The 27,402-nt window shown below is 39.7% G+C and overlaps 1 protein-coding gene across 2 annotated transcripts in view; it reads left to right on the top strand.

Moving 5' to 3' along the window:
* GLDC (glycine decarboxylase) overlaps nt 1-27,402 on the top strand; it is a 1,044,727-nt gene that overhangs the window by 802,182 nt on the left and 215,143 nt on the right. For both annotated transcript variants that reach the window (XM_044061077.1, XM_044061078.1), the window contains one exon: nt 22,512-22,661. In XM_044061077.1, coding sequence (XP_043917012.1) covers nt 22,512-22,661 — 150 coding nt within the window. The remainder of the gene's footprint in view (nt 1-22,511; nt 22,662-27,402) is intronic.

Raw genomic sequence — 27,402 nt, 5'->3', positions numbered from 1 at the left:
ACTCATTCTTGCCATAGAACAAGGTGGTTTAGGATTGCATGGTTGAAGGGTACATTAGAGTTATACAGTTAAGGCTTGTGTACATAACTCAAATAGAAGGTTATAAATTAAAGTGGATAAGGATGATGATGAAATTGGGGGAGCTCAAGGGATAGACACTTTGATTTTGGATGCAAGTCTTTAAGGAAAAATAACCATAGGGAATAATGATTTCATAAAAGTAGCAGAAAAAAACTAAGCCAACGTGGGAATGGATGAAGTTTACCCGTAGGAAGTCTGCAAGTAGGAGTGGAGAAAATAGGCAAGAGGGGTTGGACTTTATATTAGTAAAGGAACCAAGGTATTGGGATAAAAATTACTCAGGAGGGAAAGGTGTTGAAATGGTATGAATCTAGGAAGATCCAACTGCAGGGTAGTGACTGCCTTACCTATTAGGGATTGATAAGAGTATAGGCAAAAAGAGAGGGATACAAGAGTCCTAAGTGAAAGACCAGCTCTGATACATTTTCTAGACCAGAGTCTAGAGCAAAATCAGAAGTTAAAAAGGAATAATTAGCATAGAGTATAAAATATTGCATGATAACTGTGAATCAGTCGGGGGGGGGGGGTTAGAAAAGATTGTAAACTGCCTTTCTATCCTCTTTGCCCAAAGGAAAGAAATTTCTACAGTTTCTAAATGGACAAACTCCAGGCATTTTAAGAGTTTGCATGGAACTGTTTGCATAGCTATTTTCATACTTCAGGTAGACTTGAGAGATTTTTCTTTCCTCAGGTAGACTGCAAATGCTGGAGGTGTGATAGAAAAGACAGAAGTAATTTGGAATATGTTTTGGGGAAATTTAATGAGCTGGCAAAATTAAAAAAACTCCCTACAGAGAACTTTGATGGAAATGTTGGTGGAATAAATTATTGCAAGTCAAGATATTGTTCTTTTGAGCTAGGATATAGGATCCAAATTGGTAGACTTAGTAAGACCTTACTAACTTTAATGTTCCTTACTGCCAAAAGGTAATTACTAGAAAATTGAAATCAAGCTCTGGATATTGCAAAGGAGATTAAGGAACTGTCAGTGGGATCTTTTGAAAGGAAAGTGAGCACATCTTATAGAAATGAATGGAATTTGTGGAAACAGAACGTGCAGAGTAATGATCAGGTTAAGTAAGGTTTATGGGGAAGGCTGGAACTTAGCAATTTATGTAAAGTTGGAGTAAATGGTTATTAAAACTTAAACGCATATGTATACTTCATCATGATAATAACCAACAGATGCAATATGGCGTAGTTGTGATTTATATTATATTGGTGAGACAACTATATGTTTTAAGTCAAGGATACAGAAACATTTAAATAATGTTAGGTTTGGTAAAACAGAAAATTCAGTGGCTAAAAATTTTATTAAATTACACTTTAAAAACATGTATAGTTTTAAGTGTACAACTTTGGAGCAGGTTATATTACAATGAAAAAAAAGGTAAACCACCTGATGTTTCCCTTGAGCCACAATATGCCATTTATATTTAATAATTTGGCATGTTAAAACCTAGTGATTAAGTGAGGAGTTGGAGTGGTAATTTCTTAATGTGATTGTGTGATTTTTAATTGATGTTGGTATTTATGAGGTAAATTTATGTTCTATGTTCTCCTAAAAGACCTTTGGTTGTGGCACTTCGGATTTTTATGGAATAATAATTTGTAACCAGATATTGTTGTTTTATTGTAAAGATTTAATAGACATCTTTTCTCCCTCAAAAAATAAGTAAATAAATTGAAAATGAAAGCATGATTTTTATTATTTAAATATTGGAGTCCATGAATTAAATCCAACTAAATGCAGATTTGATGTGTCCATATGAAACACAAGAAATTCACATCATCTTCAATCAACTGTTTAGCTGTAACCAAGTAATTTCACATACATCACACTTCAGACTGGCCAGTAAGGCTTCTGCATCAGTGCTCTGCTGGATTCCTCCAACAGTATGAAAAAAATGAACATATTATTTCCAGTCATCTTATAAATATGTATGTATATATTTGCAGCATCTTCAACCTAATCATCACCAACACCATAATACATATTTTCTAAGGGAAGCAATGAGTTTGTCCTTTTAAGTAGTCACTGTTAATGCACATCCATGCTAAGACTATGCAGAAGTCCTGCACTGATTGGAATGTAACTTTCAAGTATAACAAATCTTCCCATCCAAAGCTGCTTTGGACTATCCCATGCATCCATAATAACATCACTCTGCTAGAGTACATTCACCACATGATACACATAAAAAGACACCGCACTCAGCATAAAGCACATCATTCAAGACTCGTTCTGTATAATCAGCAGCATACTCCATCTCGTATACTTACTGTGATTACCAATTTCCCAGCAATATACACTTGCAACCTGACTCCCATTTTTCCTTGAAGGTAAATCTTGTTTTTCACAAGAGTAGCTTAAATCATTCACAAATTAGCCCTAGTTACTTAACTTTCATGCAGTCAATGTATTTTTATCTGAATACCTATAGATCATAAAGGCATGTATCAGTATAAACTTTCCTAGCATAATATAGCAGTCACACATATGAGTAACAAGTTTAACTTAAAAGCAATTGTTATTAAATTAGCAATATTTACAGACATAATACTGTATAAATTAGGCATACCGCAAACCATTGTTGTTGTACATGCAGTCTCTTAACCTTCTGTCCCCAAAGCACAAATGTTCTTTTTGTCAATAACTGTGCAGTAAACAAAATACTACAGGCCCATCTAATTAATCATCCCAGTTTTTGGCAACATCAGCTGCTGTTCCCAATCTTCCTTTCTGCATATGAATTGAAATAAATGACTGTCTAAATCTTCTTCTCTTTGCAATTTGTTTTCATTGACAACCCTTGTCAGATTAGTTGGTGCCAGATTCCTAGCTACAGAACAAGACTAAGTTCTTCCCTAGCCAAGTTCAGTCTTTGTATTATGCCCTTTATTACCCATAGACAGTTGTGAATTCACAAACATCTGCACCCAGCTGGGAAGAAGAATTTTAACACTGCTAGAAAAGTCTGTTTACACTTAATAGTCCTTTGACACTCACTAAATAACTTCAGTAAATTGTGATCTCTGCATTATAGTAGTCTCATAAAACTCATGAGCAACAAACACATTTTATTTGGCTGCCATATCTGCCAGTAAGTGTTTTTTTCCTCACACCAAGTCATAATCTGCAAGAATATTACCCATAGCTTTTCACTAATTCTGGGGTGCCAGTTAAATATAAATAAATCTTATTACCCTGTTTTGACTTGGACAGTCCCAGTCCAATATTTTCTCTGTCCAAATAGTCCAGACCATCTTTGCATTCAGGAACTCAAATTAGTCATACATTTTCTTGCTTAATGCTCTAAACTTACCAGTTGCTGCTGTATATATTAACCGACTATGCAAGTGTGTTAATTTATCTTTAATTTCAGGATATTGGTCGATTGTACTAAATATGATTTTGACATTTGGGGTAATATAAAACTTGACCAGTACTGTTTTAATCTGCCTTTACTAAGCCATTTTCTTCTACTCATTTATCTTAGTGGATCTTCCCTGATGTTTTTAAGGAGTTTAGTTTAGGAAGTCCTGACCTGACTAGTGCTTTGGCAGGCTTTTTAGCATTCTGTGTATATTCTTTGAATGACTTGCATTCAACCTATGCATGTGTATTAGATTCCTTAATGTAGTTACGATCTTAAAGCCTTGACAAAATATTTTGCTTTCCTTTACACTTTCTCTGAGAGTAGATTACACTGGAGAATTTTTTTGTTTGTTTGTTTTTACTTCATTCTTTTAAGTGTTAGATCTTGTAAAATGCTTATGATTAAGCACTTAATTTGATTTAGCTTGATTTAGCTTATTTTGACAGCCTGAAAGTGTTCATTAGATCATGTAACCACAAACTTATTTACCTTTCTTTCCTGAGAGTAGTTACTTTATTACCTTTTCATATAAAAACACAGAAAAAAGTAAATTTATAACTGAATATCTAGGTGTATTGTGCAGAAAAAAATTGATTAGAAAATGTCAAACTCTCTTAAAGTGCAACACTTTTGGTAGGAACCCTAGGTAGACCTGTGTGGCCATAAGAATGTGTACAGCATCAACTAACCCAGGATAAATTTCACATACTCTCAAACAAATGATGTGAAGTTGTTCTATCTTGCTGCTCATTCTTACTGATGGGTTCGGAGCTGATCCCTCAGCTCCGAGTTGGCCTACTACAAAGCTCGAGGTCTTCAAATAGCTGAAGGCCAAGTCCCTATCCCATGATGTATCTAGAGTTACCCCAGATCTACTTTGCCGCTGCAACAGATCAGAGGTTCTCCGTCCAGTAAAAACCTTACTTTTTCAAATTCTTTGATTATTACATTGATAATTGTTATTAGTAGTAGTTTTAGATAGTTTTATAAGCTGTTATAGCGTTTCCCTTTCCCTTGGTGTGTTTTATTAGTAATTTCTAGTTGGCCTTTTTTTCTCTAGGCCTAGTTTAAAGAGTGCTTATTCAGTGACCTTTTTGTCACAAGCTTAGAATATTTAAATAAGGTTTATTGTATTTACAGTGTGCTTAGTTAGTGGCCTTTTGTCACAGTTAGGATTTAGATAAGGTTAGTTTAGTGTGTTAATTAGCTGCTATTTTTATTGTTATAGTTTGCTTAGAGTCAATATTGTGTGCTTTTAGACAGAGTTTTCTGACACAGTTTAATATTTTATATGTGTTTAAGATAAATAGTGTGTGTGTGTGTGTGTGTGTGTGTGTGTGTGTGTGTGTGTGTGTGTGTGTGTGTGTGTGTGTGTATGTGACTTGAGCCAATTTTTTTTTAAAGGGCTTTTTTGTCTGTGTACTGTTCAAATTTCAGAGAGTTCACTTTGACAGTAATTTTGCTTGATACTGTTTGTGGTAAAATATGGCTGACCAAGACAAACATCCTAAGTCTGGTTTTAAAAAGTGCCCCAAATGTGGCCAAAAAATGTTTGTCACTGACAGTCATGTCAGTTGTGTGTACTGTTTAGGAGCTTTACATTTACAGGATTAGCTGCTCCATATGCCATTCTTTCTCCTCCAGAGCCCTCCAGGAGAGAAAGAGGAAGTTGATAGAGGCTTGTTAAAACCCTCTTTCCAAGAAACCTTGAGTGACCAAGATGGATCCAGTAAGTCCTTAAAGTCTTCTAAGACTTCTGAGACAAAAAAATCCAAGAAATCTTCGACTTTGGCTCCACAGACATTGGAACCGACAGTCTTATCTTTTTGGAGCTGGTCTCCAGGCCTGGAACTGGTATCCGAAATACCTAAGTCTCTTCAATTGCAATCGGTACCACCTTCGGTCCATTCATCTCAGTCCTCTATTAGCCTTTCTGATCTGGATGTGGATCGTATGGTTCTTAAGCTGTTACAGGCACCGGCCTTTGCAAAAATCTTATTGGCTCCAAGCCAAGTGGCTTCGGAGCCAAATACCCTTATGCCAGCTGCAACTCTTCCTCCTCTGAGCCATACTGGTCCTTCGGAGCCAGAGGAGTCAGACTTGTTGATTGTGGAGCCTTCGGAGCCAACACATGCTCCAGTGTCTTCAGCTCCGTTCACTCTGACATTCTTGGTGCCGATCGAGGACTCTGGGAGCCGACACTCTCTGGTCGGGTCCGGGGAGGATAGTTGGACTGACTTGTTGGTTCCGACTCTGCCTCTTGGGGCATCGGCTCGGATGAGCTTGGCTCCAACCTCGGGCTCGGAGTCCACTGTCTCTGTGCCGGGGGTATCGATGGTTTCCTCAGATCCGTCGGTCTCTTTGCATCGGAGCAGGGGTGCCTTTGATGCCATGAGGAGAGTTATGTCTCCTAAGACATCCTCAATCTCAGGTCTGGCTTCTTCCTCCCCTAAAGCACCTGTGTCTGCTTCTGCTTCACAGATCCTGGCCAAGTGTAGAGACCCAGAGCCTCAAGAAGCCCCATTGGGTGACCCATGCTCTTGCAAGACCTCACCAGAAGCTCCCACTGATGAGGTTCCCAGGAAGAGTTTGTAAGAGGAGACATCTAGACTCCCCTCAGGAGTCCCTAACATCTGATACTGACTTGGATGAATTAGAAGGGTCCCCACGGTCCCCCTCTGAGGATATCTGATATGAAGAGATGCTTGAAATCCTTAGGCAGAGGGGTGACTGGCAGTCCACAAACCCTACTGAAGACGAGTCTGTTCTCGTGAGGGCTTTCAGGTCTCAGCCCTCCACTTCTTGGCTGTCTCTGGCCTTCGATGAGCTTATACAGCTGGTCTCATGAAGGGCGTGGGAGGCTCCGGACACCATGGAGCCTGTCCCTAGGAGGCCTAATAAGTTTATATCTGCTCCCCAAGATAAATCTTTTTTGACCAAAGGTGTGCCAGTTGATGCCATGGTGGTGGAGGCAGTCACCAAAAAGGAAATGTCAGAAACTTCCCCTTCTCTCCAGCCTCCTAACAGAGACTCTCCAGGATCATGGATAGATATGCGAAGCGCATGTTTAGTTCAGCGACTTTTGCACTCCGTTCGCTTAACTACTTAACCCATTTCATGAGACTACAAAGAGATCTCCTTAAAGAGCTGGGGAGATGCTCTTCAGGTTACAGTAGCTGCAGGAGCTACAGACAGAGTTGCCTCCCAGCTTGCTACCCCCAACTCTATTGTTAACTCATCCTGTCCATGCGCCTCATTTCATATGCAGCTGATGGAATGAGCAGGGCAGTGGGTACAGGAGTTGCTCTTAGGCGGCACTGCTGGATGCGCTTGTGTTCCTTCACAGAGCCCTTCAAGTCATCCTTTGTGAGTACTCCTTTTGATGGCTCATCCCTTTTCGGGCCCAAAGTTAAGGAAATTTTGACCAGTTGTGAGCAGGAGGGAAAGACTCTGCCGTCGGAGTCCGTTTTTTCACCCCTACCAGACCCTACACCAAGGGCCAAAGGGGGGAGGGAAAATGTGGTTCCGAAAAGCCCAAGGAGCCTTTCAGGACACACATGGTGAACCCCCCCTCCAGGGGCAGAGTTGGGGTCAATAATGGAAGATGCCGCCCTCGCGGCAGAGGGGGTCCGCAAAACCAGGGTGACAGAGATCCCTGAAAGGAGGCCCAACAGTCCTGCTCTGGAGGCAGTTGGGGGTCGCTTATCTTTGTACAGAGACGCCTGGCTCAAAATAACAAACGACAGCTGGGTACAAAGTATTTCCAGAGGATACTTCATTCCATTCGCCACACCCCTTCCACCGAGAAGAAAAATCCTGGATGTTCCACCCAGTTACAGGGAACAAGCAACAGTAGAGGTCCAAACGTTGCTGAGAAAGAGTCATTCATCCAGTCCCAGCAGACCAGACAGGATCTGGAACTTGCTCAAGATTCTTTTTAGTTCTAAAAAAGACAGGGGACTGGAGACCTATATTGGACCTCAGCAGGCTAAGCAAATCTGTCAAGAAAGAGAAGTTTCAGATGGTCATGCTTCAGTCGATACTTCCCTTCTTAGGGAAAGACAACTGGATGTGCTCGATAGATCTCCAGGATGCATGCTACTACATAAAAATGGCCTGGCCATCCAGAGATCGTCTGGGCTTCTGGCTGGGAGCCAGTCATTACTAGTTTCGAGCCCTGCCCTTTGGTCTCACTACAGCCCCCAGAGTGTTCAAATGTATGGCAGTGGTCACGGTTCACCTAAGATGTTTGATTCCAGGTGTTTCCATACCTAGACGATTGGCTGTTCACCACCACCACCAAGCATCAACTCATTCAAGCCAGGGAATCCACTGTGTCATTCTGCAGCAAGTTGGGCATTACATTAAACTCAGAAAAATCTGCCTTGTCGCCATCACAGCATATTGTCTTTATCGGAGCAGAATTGGACACCACCGCCACCACGCTAAGACTTCCAGTAGAAGGAGTCTTACTACTCCGTCAGCAAGTCCGCATTCTGATATCCAAAAACAAGGTTCCAGCATCAGAAGTTCTAAAATTGTTAGGTATGATGGCAGCAGCAATTCTGGCCATACCTCTGGGTCATGTGCACATGCGGATACTGCAATGGCTGTTATTCACACAATGGTCTTAGCAAGAGCTTCCCATGTCTCACCTGATAATGATCACAAACTCCTGCATAAAGGATCTTCATTGGTGTTTGACCTCACTTCATGTCACGATAGGATGTCCCTTTGTTTTACCCCCACCAGTGGCCACAGTGACCACAGATGCTTCCCTGATAGGGTGGGGGGGCATTTTCAGGGAAGAACAACCCAAGGCACATGTACCGATCAAGAGACACATCTGCATGTCAATGTCCTAGAGATGAGCAGTACTTTTGACGTTGCAGTACTTCCAGGACTCTCTTCCTCTGGGTACAATTGCGATTCAGACAGGCAACATGTCAGTGGTCTGGTACTTGAAGAAGGAGGAACCAGGTCATACCCCCTTTGTCACGAGGCCCTAAGAGTATGGCAGTGGGCTATCTACCCAGCGCTTTCTGTTAGCAACGCACATCCCAGGGAAATCCAACGTGATAGCAGACAAGCTGAGCAGAGCAATTTTGTTGCCCCACAGGTGGTTCCTCAAGAAAAAATAGACAGGATATTCCACAGGTGGGGCCAGCCTTGATGCGACCTTTTTGCCAGTCACATGAACATGAAATGCAGAAGCTACTTTGCCCTGATTTCCCCCTCCGGGAGAAGCCCCAAGGGACGCACTCGCACTCATTCATGATTGGCCTCCAGGTTTCCTCTATGCCTTTCCACCAATCCCATTGATATCCAAGGTTCTACAGAAAGCAAAATTTCTGGGAAGGACTTTCATTCTAATAACCCCTCATTGGCCTCATCAGATTTGGTTCCCCTTCCTTCGACTTCATTTTTTGAAGGACCCTTGGATTCTGGACCCATTTCCAGACCTTCTGATGCACTCGTCGGGAGAACTTCATCCCTCTCTGCAGTCCCTGAAGCTGACAGCTTGGCTGCTCCAATTCCCATCATAGCCAGGTTCCATAACCTCTCCAGTGAGACGAAGCAAATTCTCTTATCCTCTCATAAATCCTCTGAGGAAGCTATACCTTAGCAAATGGAAAAAAATTTCTATATGGGCCGATAAAAACAACATTGATCCCTGCCTAGCCCCTATGGCCTCTATACTAGAGTTCTTGACCATGATCTTCAACATAAGAGCTGCGGCAGCAACAGTCCGTGTTCAAATTGCTGCCATTTCTAACTTTCATCTTGGATTCGAAGGATTGAATATTATGTCACACAAACTATCCAAAGCCTTTCTCAAAGGGACCTTTCATCTCAGACCACCTGTGAAATCTCCCTATTCCCCATGGAATCTAAATTTTATGCTCTCCCGCATCATTCTTCCTCCATTTGAACCAGCTTCCTCATGTGACCTCAAATTTTTGTCATGGAAGACCATCTTCTTAGTAGCTATTACTTCTGCCTGCAGAGTGTCAGAGCTTCAAGTCTTGTCCATTAAACCTCCTTACTTGATTTTCCATTCTGACAGAGTTTCACTTCAAGCAAACCCCTTTTTTTGCCTAAGGTTTGCACTGAAACTAATCTTAACCAAATTATTGGTTTGCCAGTTTTCTTCCCCAATCACTCCAACAATCTAAAACACATGCTGCACAAACGTGATGTGCACAGACAGATGCATAAAAAAGAAGCACAATGGGTCCGCACAGCACACCTTTAATTCCAATACGACAGGGTAAGCGCTTTCACGGATATCTCCACTTCATCAGTTAATACACTACTAAAACACAATCATAATAATATAGCTATTTAAATACTTGGCAACCAATGGGGATATGCTAGCTAACAATCAAAATTAACCCATTCATATCACAGTGTCTATGAACAGCTTACCTGTGTAAAAAACATGTTAAAAAACAACTACCACAATGCTATGTTAAAATAAGAACAATATCATATAAATTACATATAATCATAAAACCATATGAATATACTTCTATGAATAATATATGCAAAATAAAAATTTACTGTGATAGCAAAAATATTTAGACATATTGCAAACGCGCATAAAATCAACAGTGATATCTAGAGCCTTTCAATGTTTAAGGGCTCTAGCCTTTAGAAATGGTTTCAACAAAACTTTACTGTTTAAACCTGCGGGCTTAACCTGAAAACGTATGATCCATTTCTGCTCCACAGCTTCAGTATTATTGCTGAGATCCCCACCTCTCATGTTACTAAGCCAGTGTGCCAAACAGTCACAGCCCTTAAGGCTAAACAACACACTTGATACACTTGTAATAGGTGACTCTATCATCAGGCACACTGACGTCCTGCTCACCAGGCTGAACAAGGAGAAGGTCACGGTGAGCTGCCTGTCGGTCGCTAGGATCCGCCACATAACACAAGCACTCAGGTCACTCCAAGGCAAGTACAAATATCACTCAGTCATTGTCCATGCTGGTGTGAATGACCTGAGACGTACCTCAACAATTGGCTTAAGTATTGGTGTCATTCAAAGGGGATCCAATGCCTCTCAGCCTGGGATGACATGCTCGATAAGCCATGATGCTTCACTAGGGATGGCTTGCACCTGTCACCCCTGGGCTTTTGGATATTGGCAAAGGCTCTTGCCACCCCCATAGTGCCTTTTTTAGGCAAGGCTCAAAAGACAAACCCACTTCCATAGGTATCACAAGGGATAAGAAACTAAGAGAGATGCTACTCAATGCCAGAAGTCTAAACCTCAAGATGCACGCACTCAAAACTCTCCTTAGCATGGAGAACATCGATATCCGTGCAGTAACAGAAACCTGGTTCAAGGCTATGAGACCACCCCAGCACTACCAGGTTATACCTCATACCATGTTTTTCGGCCCCAAAACTTGGACCGAACCACAAAAGGAGGGGGAGTATCAATATTCGTCAAAAATACCCACACCTCCAGGTTGGTGGCACAGCATGAAGCATCAGAGACTATCCATGTGCAACTAACAGTGGGTAAAACTGCCTTCCAGTTTATAGCCTGCTACAGACCACCCTCCCAAACCCAGGAACCCCACTCGGCCTTCCTGAGAACACTGGAAAATATGAAGGTCTCTCCAAACACCATTATATTGGGCGACTTTAACTACCCAAACATAGACTGGGAGCATTACTCAAGCTCCAACACCCTAGCCCAAAGGTTCCTAGAATTTATAAACTCAAATGCTATGGAACAACTTGTTACCACTCCCACAACAGGGGAAAACATACTGGACCTGATCATCACAAACATGGGGACTCTATGCTCCAGACCAGAAGTGTATCCCTCACTGGTAAGATCAGACCATAAACTAATCTCACTAGATATTCACATCCCGACCCCAGGCCCTGCCCAGAAAACCACAGTGAGAAACTTCTCTAAAGCAAATTTCACACTCCTCAAAACCGAGGTGGAATCCTTCAAAGCCCCCGGGCCTGTGGAAAATAAGCCCAGACCGCAGAATCCTTTATAAATGCATTCTGTGGACACCTTCAGGAATGCATGGATCATGCAATCCCAAACAAAACCAAGACCCAATCCTCCAAAGGCAGGCGTCCTGTCTGGTGGACCCCAGCCATAAACAAACTATACAATAGAAGGAGGAAGCTACTACATGATAGAGCAAAATCCCAAAAAGGGAAGGCATCTCTGATCAGTATTAGCAAAGAACTACAGGCACTCATAAAATCGTCTAAGGCCAGCTTCGAGAGAAAAATTGCACAGGACACTAAGGATAATCATAAGGCTTTCTTTAGTTTTGTTAGGAACCTGGGTGAGAATTCCCAGATATGCTCAGAATTAGTCCAAAATGACAAAAAATACACCAAACCCACAGACATTGCCAACATTATAGCTGACAGGTTCAGCGCAAACTTCTCCCCCCTTCCCCACCAAAAGGGCAAATATCTATCCCAGCAGAGTGCTGCCCCCCTGACATCTCAGATGCTCAGGTAAGAGCCGCCCTCTCCAAAGCAAAAAACACAGCATCAGTGGGACAAGACGGTGTCCCGGGCTGCTTCCTACATGAACTCCAAGAAGAACTAAACCCAAACATAAAACTACTGTTCAATCTCAGCCTTACTACAGGATATGTACCCAAAGAGTGGCGTACAGCAACAGTGGTCCCTCTCCACAAAGGTGGTGCCTCAACAGATCCTGGAAACTATCGCCCCATAAGCCTGACTAGCTTGGTCTGCAAAGCTATGGAAAGGATCATCATGGACCTCATAAATAAAGATATTGGGGACCTACAGACACTGAATCCGACCCAGTTCGGCTTTAAGGGCAGATCCTGCCTCTTAAACCTGGTTGATTTCTTTGAAACAGTCACCAAGGCCATTGACGAGGGGAAGGTGGTCCACACAGCCTACCTGGACCTCGCAAAAGCCTTCAATACAATACCCCACTCGGGCATTATAGATAAGCTCACCAGCTTAAATATAAACCCCTATGTCACTAGATAGGTTACAAACTGGCTCAAGGACAGAACCCACATGGTTAGAATTGCTGTGGCGTCCCACAAGGCTCAGTCCTGAGACCTCTCTTGTTCGGTATATATTTCTCAGAGGTATAGGCCAACACGGAAGGACTGTGGCTGACCAAGTTCGCAGATGACTGCAAACTGGGCGCCATAATCGACTCTCCAGCCGACACAAGCATCCTACAAAAGGGCCTCATAGAAAACAGACAACTGGTGCCAGAGCCATGGCCTCAAGCTAAATGCCAAAAAGTGTATAGTCATCCCCTTCGGCAAAAACAAAGTGCCCACAAATTACCACATAGATGGTAATCCATTAAGTACGGAAGAAGTAATTAGGGACCTGGAGACCCAAGTTGATAGTCTCTCATTCGACAACCACGTGGCCAAAGTGGTTAGAAAAACATTTTGTATAGCCCACCTAATCATGAAGGGATTCACATCTAGATCAGGGGAGGTCATCGTGCCTCTTTACTCATCCCTCATCAGGCCCATAATTGAGTACAATGCCCCTTTTGGGATGTATCTTACCAGACACCTGCCGCAAGTGGAAAGACCCCAAAAGTACCTCATCAAGAGGATCAAAGGGCTCAAACAGATGCCATATGCTGCCCAGTTAAAGAAACTCCAGCTCTACTCAGTGGCATACCGCCTGCTCAGAGGCGATCTGTGCCTGATGTATAAAGCCATGTCCAACCCGGAATTAATAGACATGCTGCACCTCAGAAAATCCAAATCCCATCGAGCTAAGCGCTCGAGAGACTTGAACCTCCGCACTGAAATAAATAGGATATGCTGGAGGGACAGATTCATAACCCAGAGGCTCCCTTCACTCTGGAATAAAATCCCAGTCCAGGTTAGGCGGAGTCCCTCATTGACTCTCTTCAAGAGGAATCTTGATGAGTGGATGGGAGATCATATATTTACTCCGGGTATCACTTCTGTGTCACTGTTAGACAGAGGCACAGTATACTAACCTCGAAAAAGGGCATAGCAAAATTCATTTAAAATGGGTAGCAAAAGCCAAACACACTCTGGCTAGGCTTGTAAATGCTCTAGGGCAGATAGCCTAGTATGAACCTACTATGTAGAATCTCCAATACTAAAAACTAAAACTTGTGTCTAGATCCTTCTTTTGCCACATGCATGGCCAGAGCAGTGGTCTCTTTAGCATTCCTAATGTCTCTGAGGTGTTCAAGGATTCTGTCTTTGAATACTCTATTGGTCTTACCTATGAAAAACGTGAAACACTCAATGCAAAAACAGAAGTAGACAACATTTTTAGTCTGACAGTCAGCATAAAAAGTTCTGTCTGTCTCAAACCCAAGCTGTGGATGTAAAAAATATCCACCAATGTGTATACATACACAAGCCACACATCTCCTACAAGCATAAGTCCCCAATCTTTCAGACTGAATATAACTCTGGGGGCAAAGAGGCCTATAACATAGCTGGCCCTTAAGGGACCTGTTGTTCCTAAATGTGAAACTGGGTTGATGACCTATCACTCCTTTCAGTTCTTGAACTGTAGAAAGGATATCCCAGTTATTTCTAATTACGTCACAGACCATGTGAATATTATTCGCAAAAGTCAAAGGCATCCTGAGCCTCACATCATTATCAGTTTTGGTACCAGTTAGGGTATTCACACCAACTGCATCAGTAGTCTGAGCATTAGATGGAGTGTTGACAAAATAGGGTCTACATCTCCTCTGTCTCTCTTTCTTACATCTCCTCTGTCTCTCTTTCTAGGCTTCCTTCATCTGGAAATCAATAACATTACATTTATAGCCCCTCTCCATAAATTCTTCCTTAAGTCTAGCCAGGGCTAATGTTAGCTTGACATCATCACTGTATAGGCTCATAGTGCGTAATATTTGCCCTTTTAATACATTAAGCTTGGTATGGTTGGGATGCATACTACCATTATGCAATATGTTATTCCTCCTTACACTTGTCCTATACAGCGTGGTAGAAACAGAATTCGAGTCATCCTTACTCACCTTAACATCTAAGAACTCAATCTCATCAGGTGAATACTTGTATGTAAATTTCAAAAAAACATTCAAGCCATTTATGTACTGCAAAAATTCCCTTAATCGTTCTTCTGTACCTTGCCATAATAAAAAAATGTCATCCACAAAACGCTTGTACCATTTTATTGAGGCACAGTATATGTTATTGGAAAGGACATACTTAGTCTCCCAATTAACAAGTGATAGGTTGTTGTAGCTATTTGCACAAGCAGTGCCCATAGCCACGCCGACCTTCTGTACGTAGTAAGTGTCATTAAAAATGAACGCATTATTCTCAAGAATTATTTCAAGGAGAGTACAGATAAGTCTCACCTTGCCAGTAAGAATATTTCTTTCACATTGCAAGTCCCTAACATTCTCTATGCCCCAGCTGTTAGGGATGACAGTAAATAAAGATTATATGTCCAAGGTAACAAAAAAACATGGGCCTACTATAACATCAAAGTGATTACTTAAATCATTAAGGATCTCCTTGGTATCTTTCAAAACAGTCTGACAATTGTTTAGAACCACATGTAAATTCTTTTCTACAAATATTGAGAGTGGTTCTGTTACCCAACCTTTGCTTGATACATTGGGTCACATCAGGGGATTATATAGATTGTGTACCTTAGGTAGGCCATATATTATGGGAACCACCGGTTGGTCCACTTTAAAATACTCAAACAATGGTTCAGAGATCATTCCAGTTATTAATAAATCAAATACATAGAATTGTACCTTCTCAATAACACCTCTCAATGCAACAAAGGATATAGAAGTATAAGTATCTAACTCACTTAAAAGATTCAACATACTCATCACATACATATCTTTGTCCAGTACTACAATGTCACCCCCCTTGTCTGCTGGTCGTATCTCAATGCTATCCAGGTGTTTTAATTCTGTCAAAGCCTCTCTCTCAGCACTTGACATGTTAACAAATACATTACTTTGCTTATCAGCAAACTTCTCCCTAAGTTGTTTATCACAAACGTCTACAAATAATTCAGTTATGGGATTTGTGGGTGGAACAAAGGTACTGGGCTTTTTAAAAATACAGTCACTTTGCATAGTATTACTGAATATTGTTTTCAAAGTTAAAGTCCTGCCAAACAAGTATCAATCTTGTAGCACACTTACCAAGTCAGCTTTCTGGGCCAGCACAAAAGTCAAACCTCTGTTTAAAACAGAAAGTTGCGTTTCAGTTAGTACTGTAGAATAAATATTGTGTACTAAACCTGTTTGGTCCTCTTTAGACCAGTGCTCTAGCCATGCATGTGGCCAAAGAAGGATCTAGACACAAGTTTGTTTTTAGTATTGAAGATTCTACATAGTAACATGAGAGGTGGGCATCTCAACAATAAAACTGAAGCTGTGGAGCAGAAATGGATCATACGTTTTCAGGCTGATAAGCCCCCATGTTTAAACAGTAATGTTTGTTTGAAACTATTTCTAAAAGCTAGAGCCCTTAAACATTGAAAGGATCTACATATCACTGTTGATTTTATGTGTGTTTGCAATATGTCTAAATATTTGTGCTATCACAGTAATTTATTTATTTTTATTTTACATATATTCATAGAAGTATATTCATATGGTTTTATGATTATATGTAATTTATATGATATTGTTCTTATTTTAACATAGCATTGTGGTTGTTGTTTTTTAACATGTTTTTTACATAGGTAAGCTGTTCATAGACACTCTGAGATGAATGGGTTAATTTTGATTGTTAGCTAGCATATCCCCATTGGTTTCTTAATATTTAAATAGCTATATCATTATGATGGTGTTTTAGTATTGTATGGTATGATGAATTGGAGATATCTGTGAAAGCGCTTACCCTGTCATATTGGAATTAAAGGTGTGCTGTGTGGACCCATTGTGCTTCTATTTTACTCATCTAATTGTTTTTGTGGTTTCTGGTCCCTTTATCGGCTTAGAGGTTTGAATTTCTTTTTATCTGATTGATGTGCACAGTCAGCTTAGATTTTACTTGGATAGAACAAAAGATTTTAGGAAATCAGAACAGCTTTTTGTTTCCTTCTCAGACTCGAGGAAAGGTATACCAGTCACTAAAACAACTCTGTCTAAGTGGTTATGTGATTGTATCACCTTTGCTTATTCAGCTGCCAATGTGCCCTTACAGCAAAAAATTAAAACTCACTCAACCAGAGCAGTCTCTACATCTTCTGCCAGACTTCCTGTTGATAACATTTGTGCAGCAGCCACTTAGTCAAGACCTCATACCTTTATCACTCATTACAAAGTTGACAGGGCCTCCTTTGGATCCACTGTCCTGAAAAATATACCCTCGTGAGCCACCCAAGATAGATGGTGCTTGGGATGCTACCCATCAGTAAGAATGAACGGTGAGATAGAACAACTTCACATAAAAAAGTTATCTACTTACCATAATGTTCCATGTGAGTTGTTCATCTTGCATTCATTCTAACTTCCCTCCCTCCTTCCCCCTCCTGGGCTTTTAGAAGACCGAGATGCTGGATCCATCCTGGTTACTCAGTCCTCCTATACTTTCTCGTAGGGAGTGATAGAATGACATATGATATTGTTATACACGGCAAACAAAATCTGAGGTAACTCTAGATACATCATGGGATAGGGACTTGGCCTCCAGCTATTTGAAGACCTTGAGCTTTATAGTAGGCCAACTCGGAGCCAAGGGATCGTCTCCGAACCCATCAGTAAGAATGAAGGCGAGATGAACAATTCACATGGAACGTTATGGTAAGTAATAACTTCTTTTTTATGCATCTTAAAAAGCTGCACTGTAAATGCACATTTTTCTACGTGTATAAAAGCATGAATTTTGTGTAAAGACGTGCATGTTATGTTTTGTGTCACCTGCATACTTGTTCTGTATATTACTATTGCTATGTGTCATGCAAAGCTTATATAGTATATTGTTCATCATGTGGAGTTTTCTCCCTGAGCCCCCACTGAAAAGGGGTTAGTATGCCCAGTTGGACAATCCCAGTTAAATGCAAAAATCAGTCAATAAATAAATGTAGACAGTGTTTCTTCTGGGGTGGTTATACGACTTCCTTTCTTGAAGATCGTAGTGCATGTGTAGAACATATCTGTATTATGTTAACATTACAGTGGGAGTAAAATCACACTTGTGTATAACCTACATCACCATCAAAGATCCTTGTACTGATGAGGAAATGGCCCAGTCAACTTCAGTACTGATCTGCATGTAAATTATTAAGGGAATATTATGTTCTTGAAGAAACAATAAATTACTGAAACTTTAATGAACAAGAGCTTTCACAGGGTTGTTTAGATGTGAAGAGAAATGTTGTGACAGTCTAGCCTGTTGCATTATACTTGTATTCCATTAGGGGTGGATATGACTTCTGTTTAGTATGAGGACTGCACTACATGTCCAGAATATGATCACATTGAGTTGGTATTACATCAAAAGCAAAGATCATAGCTAATTCTCCAAATGTCTGTCATTTTATGTCAGTGAAAGATGCCACCAACTAAAGTCCCTATACTGACACTCTGTCTGACTGATACAGCGTCTGCCGTGAGCTATAGTGAAGCCCTCAAACATGCAATGGAATTTTAAGTACATCATGCAACTTAGTCTCCTAATATACAATATAATTTCTACAAGTTCTTATAGGAGTTGTCAGAGGAAATTTGAGATGTGCTATCTTTATTAAGTGCCAGATGCAGGTTTTTGCAAGCATTTCAAAGTACCATTTTGCCTTCTTTGTTATGGTATATTTCCTTTAAATGTTGGAGTGTGACTTCTGGGTGAGAAATGCAATACTGAATGTATCTTGACTGAGTTGAACTTAAAGTAAAATTGTGTATATTGGCCCATAAAAGTGACCTTTTTATTAGTGGAGTTGTGCTATCCCCGCCCACTACCTTCACCAAATATGGGCTCATATGCCATAATACATTTCATGAAGATAAAGCTGTATTCACGTGTTAATGTCTAAAATCATCACCCAAGTGCATTCTACTTCTAAGTGCTTTAATGTATTTTCCTTAGAAGTTTGCTAAAGAATTTAAAACTATTTCAGAAATGTAGTCCTGTATTGCTAAGCACTAATGACAGGCCTCCATATCTGTTAGGTTTCCCTGTTTTTGCACCATTCTGTTTGCAATAAACTTTTTAATGTCACATATTTAGCTGATAAACCCAGTAAATGCTAGATACTTGTCAGGAAACATACTATGTATCATTTTATGTATTGTAGCAGAAACACAGTTGACATCTGCTTTTTAAAGTCCATATTTGAGATGAAGTCTCCTTGCCCTTTAGAGCTATAAACTCGTATTGTATGTTGTATAATGCTGATTGTCCATTTCTCTTGTCTTGAAAAAGAAATCTAAATTTATTACAGAGATACTTTCTTTTGTCTTTTGTGGGTAGGTCAAAAAGCATCATAATTTTCATTAGAAAATGACAGACTGCAACATTTCCAAAATGTTCAGTCATTGTCCAATACCTGCTTTTATCTAGTTAGCTTTCATGTGGGAGAGAGTCTGTCCCAGCATTCATTGATAGGATGCCAGTTTGTCACAGCTTGAGCACACTTAAGGTGTATTCACACACTTACATACTTACATACATACATACACACACACACACACACACACACACACACACACACACACACACACACACACACACACACAAACACACCCCTCATGCCTTTGCAATGTAGCAAGAAACCAGAGTACCCAGCTAAAACCCTTATGGACAGAGGAGGCAGACTGTGAATCGAAGGCACCCCAAACAGGAACTGAACCAGAGAGACCAGCACCTTAAGGCATCTGTGCTGACCCCTGCACCACTGAACAACTCTCAAAAACATTCGGCTTCGGGTAAAAGTATGTATGCTATTTTCAAAGTAACAAAGATAAAAATAACAGAAGCATAACTGTAGTGTGCTTTTATACATTTATCCCAAAGAAGACTGTGATCTTCTGTATAAATGTGACTAAGCAAGAGCTCTAAGAACCACAGTTGGTACACAGAGGAAAAGGCAGACAATAAAAAAACAAGCTCAAGTGTACCTTCACAGCCGAGAAACTGTTAAAACCAAAATTTAATGAAAAATAAAAAATATGTAGATAAAAACCAATAAATGGAGTGAGAGCTAGCAAAACCCAATAAGCACTTTCGGCATATAGCCTTCTTCAGATCGTAACTTCCTGTAGCCATCTCTTCTTATTTAAAAGGACATCAACCAATCAAATCATATAATTACAGGACACACCTTCTGATTGACCCAGTAGAACAAAATCATTCATTACTCTATCAGGGCAACACTTTCTGAAGCTCAACCAATAGGCAGCAAGCCTTCAATGACCCATTTACATATCTAAGTAAGACCTATGTTGGCATACCTTCTGATTGACCCAATGGGAAAAAGTCATTGTTTACCCTTTCAGGGCAGCATTTTCTGAGGTTCAGCCAATAGGCAACAAGACATCTAAAACTCATTTCCATATCTAAGCCAGACCTATGCTGGCTACACCTTCTGATTTATCCAATGAAATAAAGTCACTATTTGCCCTCTAGGGGCAGCACTTTCTAGGACTCAACCAATAGGCAGCAAACCATCTGAGACTACTTTACATATCTAAGCCAGATCTATATTGGCTTTTTTTCACTTGTAGTATAGTGTTCAGCTAAAATATGAGAAATGTCCTATATAAAATGCATATATACAATTTGATTGCAACTGCAACTACACATAAAACCTAAATAAAATTTATGCAACAAGGCAAAAGTCTGAATGCCCAAGCAGCACTTTGTAAGTGCATACAATGTCTTCTTAGTATTCACAGGACAAAAATGTGTTTTTTATATTATATATGTGTGTGTGTGTGTGTGTGTGTATCTCTGTGAATAATGGAACGTTAAGTTAAATATGACTGTACATAGAATTTCACTTGTAGTATCCAGCTCAAATATATGGCATATCCCTGGAGGGAGTACATAATTCATTTTCAGCTTCACCTACATATAACATATAAATAGGAGTTGAGTAAAAGGACAATGCTTTGATTGCCCAAACAGCACTTTTTAGTGCAAGCAGTGACATCTTAATGTGTGCAGGAGATATCTGTATGGGAAATGTAAGTTAGATTTAGCTGCTAATAAGACATAGATATAAATTCCACTAGAAAATAATATTATGTTCGCCCAGTTATCACTTAAGTGCAAACAGTGACTCTTAAAAAAATAATAAAAGTACATGATTTTGTTGTGTGATTCACTAGCTCTGCATAGAACTTCCATAGCAGCAGACAAATATAACTCATAGGTTTGATTAACAAATCTGATGTAGATAAATCATGAACACAATCCATAACCTGTCCGAACTACATTCATCTCCCCATGATTAATCCCCAGTTTTTGAGAACAGGTTTGAGAGGAACCATAGAATTCAGACCAGGAGCACGATCACCCCTCAGGTTGGTAATCCAATGTATTCCACATAATTTAGTGTTATTATGTACATCTCCACCTCTGTTTCCTAAAGTCAGACATTGTATGACTTTGAATAGAAATCTGTGTGAAGAGTGTTCAGAGACGTGGTTGACAAGTACATTCTTTGGGTCTTTGTTCTTAATATCCCTCAGATGTAGTAAGACCCTGTCTTGCAGTCACTGGTTTGTTTTGCCAATATAAAAGGCATTGCATAGACAACAGGAAGCAAGGTAGACCAAATAGCGGCTGTTACAATTAGCATGTACTTTGAAATGAAAGCTCTTCTTAGAGACCAGATGTATAAAGACGTTGCTGCTATCAATACTTGGGCAGGCTTTACAACTACTGCAATTAAAAGTACTGTATAAATGTGGGATATTAATTTTTGTATCCTAAAAATAGTTTTAAAATGATATATTTGTTAAAATTTAAGCCAGAGTGATTTGTTTCTCTTCATGGCTAGGATTACAGTACAGTGTTATTCTGTAGAGAGCCACCCAAGTAAAATTCCCTGTAGCCATCAATTAACCTCAAAGAAAGCTATCAAAAGCATAAATGTATAGTGTAGTTGTAACTTCATGCCTAAACTTCAGATTAACTCCAAAGTTCTGTGACATAAATGTTGACTTTAAAGTATTTTTTCTTTAAGGTTCAAGTTGATGCTGCTCCTTTGCATTTGATGCTAAAACCCATAGTCTTTTGATATTGCATAGTTGTCTCAGAAAAATCTGAGAATGTTACACCATTCTGCTAAAGATGCCCCCCTCTTAAATTTGTGGACTAAAAACAGACAAAAGTTAATAATGGGGCACTGTCTTCTTAAAAATGACTGTAGTAAAATGGTTAAAGGCAAGAAAGCAGGGAAGATTTCCAATATGGGGTTTAAAGAAATTCTGTATTACAACAGGCATTTTTCACATATCTGTTTAATTTTGTATTCTGTACTATAATACGTGATATGAACCATTTTGAGAATGTTTGCATGTTACTCTTTGTTATTATTGTGCTGTTTAGTAATCCTTTAAGAGAGTTGTTCTCTGATGCATTGCAGTTTTATGGTTGATGGTACTATATGACTTATTGTTCATCTCTGTTTAAGAAGTACCCAGTAATACTTTTGTGGTTGCATAATGTCCTTTCTTTTTTGAGTTTTCCACAGACTTTTTCCATAAGTGGGCTTTGTTCAGTCTTAGTTCATCATTTATCAAAGGTAGTTTATACCTTATGTATAAAATGGATGCAGAGCCTTAAAAATATTAAATGAAAAGAGAGAACATGCAGAATAAAAGATATTTGCATTAGGTTAAAATACAGAATTGTATAAACTCCATATTACTCTCTATTCCATATTTTACAGTGTGAGGGGTTTTGACTAAGAAAGCATACTTACAGGTGACTGTCCTTACATTTTTATAGTGAATAAATGTCTGATATATGTGACCTAAGAGTAGTTCATAAAAGGGATGTTGTGCTTTAAAGTTATTTTTCATTTCTTTGCATTCCTTAGGTCGACAGATATAAAACTAACTTGGCAGCCATTATGATCACCTACCCATCCACCTTTGGAGTATTTGAAGAGAACATCAGTGATGTTTGTGACCTAATACACAGACATGGAGGCCAGGTCTACTTAGATGGAGCCAATATGAATGCTCAGGTAAAGGAATAGTTTGCTCTAAAGATTAACATTGACATATAGTTCCATTACACAAAGCTGAAACTAGAGTATCCATTTTTGTGTATTTGTTGTTTATAGTAACCATAAAATATTATACTGTTTGGGGAGTGCATGTTGGTTTCTCTGTACTGTATTGTGGGCTGAGAAGGATCAGATATATGCAGTGTGTTAAAATGTTTCTCAGAGTGCTTGTGATGATAAAAAGGACATTTAAGTATTATGTCAGTCCTGTCAAATAAATGCAGTATAATTCTTTGTCCCCTTTGTAGTGGTGCAAGCCTCACATCCATTTACAGCATATATATTACTTTATGATACTCCTGACCAAAGTGAAAGAGCATGGTGTGCCAGGTATTAATGATCCCCACCCCCCATTTCTAAAACTAGGCATGAATGTGCTCCCTAACCCAGTAGCCCAGCTCATAAATAGGGACAGATATATGCATGCTTGCAAACTAAAAAAAACATTATAGTTCTTTATTGAACAACTACTTCCTTGTTAGGGTTGAACAGCTTCTAACCAATAGTTCTGTTGTGGTACTTAGCCAGAGTCTTGGGAAAGGTGTTAAAAAGGAAACTGCTGAGCTCTGTGACCACTCTGTGTCTTCTACAGTGTACCAGAAAAGAGCACCGGATAGCCGTTTCCACCGCAAACTTCTATTTATTAAGTCCACAGCAACACAACAGTGCAAAATTAATGCTGACACACAACCAGTTCGTTTTCATCACACCACTTCATCAGATAATACAAGCAATCATGTTCACCTCCTTATATACCTATGCATATGACTTAGGTTTAGATTAGATAACTTAGAAAACCTATCCCATTATTTTTATGAACATGTTATTATTTATTAAAAGACCTTCAAATGTTTTGTGTAATTTTGTAATAAAGTTTTTAACCATTTTGTTTTATGAGGGGTTAAATGGTTTAATTTAGTATGACATGATTTTTTAATTGCTTCATTAGCATAGGTATATAAGGAGGGGAACATGATTGCTTGTATTCTCTGATTAAGTGGTGTGACAAAAACGAACTGGTTGTGTGCCAGCGTTAATTTTGCACTGCTGTGTTGCTGTGGATTTAATAAATAGAAGTTTGCGGTGGAAATGGCTATCCGGTGCTCTTTTTTGGTTTATTGGTTTTGGTGTGAGTACTATGCCTCTTGGACTTGGTTCTTCTACAATGTACCTAATGTGGCTTTATACAAGGCCTTGGATTTCAGATTATCTTTCTGGCAATGTCCAGGTCCATTTGCACAGCCCTGAACAAAGGTAAGCTGTAAGTTTTACAGTATTTTTGGATTTCTCTAGAGCTTTTGACACAGTTTACCACAGAGCTGTCTATACTTTGGTATCCTAGTGCTTGGTTCATTGTATCACTACGTACTTGTAGAGGAAAGAGCAAGTTCCCCAATGGGAGAACCCTTACATCCTCCTTGATTGTTGCAGGTGACCCTTTGGTGTCTGTACTTGGCCCCTTCCTGTTTTTCCATTTTCATTAGTACCATTTGGAAGCAGTTTGCTGATGCCTGTTGTGTGAGCATAAAATAATCTCCAAACCAGCTTTGACATTCTTCAAAAATGGCCCACTCTTCAGTACTGGAAAAACCCAAACTATTGTTTGTTTAAAAAAATATTATAAAGAGCCATACTTTGCTATCCAAGCTGTTGATGGTATCAGACTCTTAACTTTAATAGTAGTTAAACTCTTGGAGTCCTCACTTTATTATGTACTTTGTAATTTAATAGTGGGCATGCAACCATGTATGTGTATTTGCAGCTAGACCTGAAGGCCATCTTAAATACAGACCCCATGTCAGAGAAGATGACCTAAAACAACCCAGAGATGCAACATTCATTTGAATAAATGTAAACATTCACAGCATCATGTGGCTATAGGAATTTTATTCTATATTATAGCAAGTGACAAGGACACAAACTAGGTTGCTTCTATTCCTTTCACACAAGAAATTATTATGTAAGGGGATAGTAGTGTTTATGACAGCAAGGCTTTGCAGTAGTCTCAGAACATTCTCATGGATTGCTTTAAATTTGAGAGACTATCTACATCTGTAGTGATAAGGAACTGAATAAAGACTTGGAAATTTAAGATGGTCTGGATGAGATTTCTTTTATTCCAGTATCTGTTTTGTAAGTTTTCATTGTACATATTTGACGGAAGGTAGATTGCCGTGGGTGTATAACCAAATCATGCACTTGTTTTCAACAGTAGGCCTAGCATATACAATGTAAATATGGTCAGTATTTCTGGCAACCTAGCTGATGTACATCTGAAAATCATACCTGTAGTTTGCAGTACCTGGCATTTAACTGTTTGAGCATTGTTTGGAAATGTAAGTCATTTATTAATACTTCTAGATCCTTAATGTCATCAGTGAGTTTCATTGCTGTGTTGAGAGTGGGTGTGGGAGGGGCACAAAATTTTAGCAGTGCCAAAGAACATCACTTTGTATTTGTAGTAATTCAGGTTTAGTTCATGATTTTATTAACCAGTTTGCTGCTACTGTCTGAGAGTTGAAGGAAATTTTAATCTCATTGTTAATAAAAGTTCTGAATTTAATATTGTAATTATATTTTACTATCCAGTGGTTGAATGGAGGCAGAAAAAAAAATGAAAGCACGATGTCAAACAGAATGTGTCCCAATACTGATCCCTGTAGAACATCAGAGGAAACTTGTGCCCAAACTGAGAAGTGACCTTAAACTAAAAATCTTGTTTTTCTTCCTGATAGCCAGCTTTTGCTCCATTGCACTTATCAGAATTCCCCCTCCAAAAGATATGAGTTTGTTTATGATGACAGTAAGGGGGATGCTGTCACGTGTTTTAGCAGACTCAAGACATGCAACAGCAACTCTTAGGCTTTCAGTTAGGGCCTTACTTACAGGATCATAGAGGTCAGACGAGTTGGTAGAATGTCCCGTCAAATCTCCATACGGATTGTATGCAAGAGAGACCCATACCGATTTTCAGTTTCATAGGATCATAGAAAGTTAGTAAGTTACTGGCCCTGAGGCCTTTACAAGCCTAACCAAGAATTTAGCCCATGTTCCACCAAATCAGCACCCTATGCTAGTGTCCAGCAGGGACACAGGTGGAATCCCAGGGCTGTATTTTCTGTTCCCCATCCTGTTATCCAGGTTGTGCTTAAAAAGTGTTAGTGAGGTACTCTGCTTGACATGGAGAGGGAGTCTATTTCACAAGACAGGGACTCTCTGGGACACAAATCTGTCCCACCAAGTCCTATTGATGTCACAGACCAGGTTGAGGTCGCACGTGCAGGTGACTCGAGTGGAGCTTGACTTGTGGATATGCAGCAGTCCCATCAAGGCAGGGTCTGAGATTGCTTTGCATGCCAGACAGAGGTCACCTCTGAGGAGTCTGTAGGAGACTGAGTAGAGGGACAGGGCCTTTAGCCTATCTATGTAGGGTAGATGTTTGAGGCCCTAGATTCTTCTGGTGAGGAACCTCTGTGGTCTCGCCAGCTGCTGCATGTGCTTTATGAGGTACATGCTAAAAGGGGCATTGTATTCAATAATGGGTTTTATAAGGGAAGAATACAGCGATGTTATGACCACCTTGTCTGTGGATAAGATGCCCTTAATAATGAGGTGGGCCATGTAGAAAACTTTCTATATAATGGAGGCAATATGGTGCTCAAAAGTAAGTTTGCTATCAACCTGGGTGCCCAAGTCCATCAAAACTGATTTTGTGCTTAGGACCTTATTATCAATGTGATAATTTGTGGGGACGTCACTCTCCCCAAAGGGGATGATGATGCATTTTTTGCATTCATTTTGAGGCCATGTTTCTGGCACCAGTCATTTGTTTGGGTGAGACCCTCTTGGAGGATGTCCACATCACTAGGGGAATTGACAGCAGCCAGCTTGCAGTCATCTGATATTAGTGACCATGGAACAGTGGCAAACCACTCTGCTAAGCCATTGATAAAGGACAAATTATTAGCCTAAGAATAAAGATTCAAAGGGAGATCTTCAGTGTTACTTTTTGTCACTGCTGTTTTTTTTTTCTTGTCTTGACCCATTAAGCTGTCTACTTAACAGATTAGGTCATGGTTACAATTTGGCTCTCAGAAAACAACCAAGTTTAAAGACTTCTCATCTTTTGTGGATGATTTAAAACTGTATGCCTCATCAGCTGAGCTGAAAGCACAACTGCAAGTGGTTAAAGCTTTCTCAGATGAGATAAGAATGTCATTTGGTCTTGATAAATGTTCAGAAGCTGCATTTAAAGCAGGAAAGTTGCAGCACCAAGAAAATCAGTCTGGGACAGGAATGTGATATAAAGGATCTTGAACAGGAGGGAGTGTATTAATACTTGGGAATTGACGAAGGAGCAACAATAAAACATGAACAAATGTAAACAAAACTCAGGAATATTTTAGAAGACTAAAATTAATACTGAAAACAACCTTGACATCTAAGAACAAAGTCCAAGCTATAAACCAAATTGCTCTCCATGAACTAACTGTACAGTTTGGGGGTGATTGGCCCCAAAACGTATTGGGTCAGTTGGACAGGAAAACAAGAAAAATGCTTCACACTTATCAAATGCTATATAAAAATCAGAGTATACCAGTATTTTATATTCCTTGTTCTGAAGGGAGGTATAGGCCGCCTTGAAGCTGATTACATGTATAGGACTGCATACATATCTGCTGATTTCACCAGATTCAAA

Source organism: Protopterus annectens, chromosome 2.part0 (genome assembly GCF_019279795.1).
Source record: "Protopterus annectens isolate FY-2018-M chromosome 2.part0, PAN1.0, whole genome shotgun sequence".
NCBI lineage: Eukaryota > Metazoa > Chordata > Ceratodontiformes > Protopteridae > Protopterus > Protopterus annectens.
This window is presented reverse-complemented; position numbering and strand designations above follow the sequence as displayed.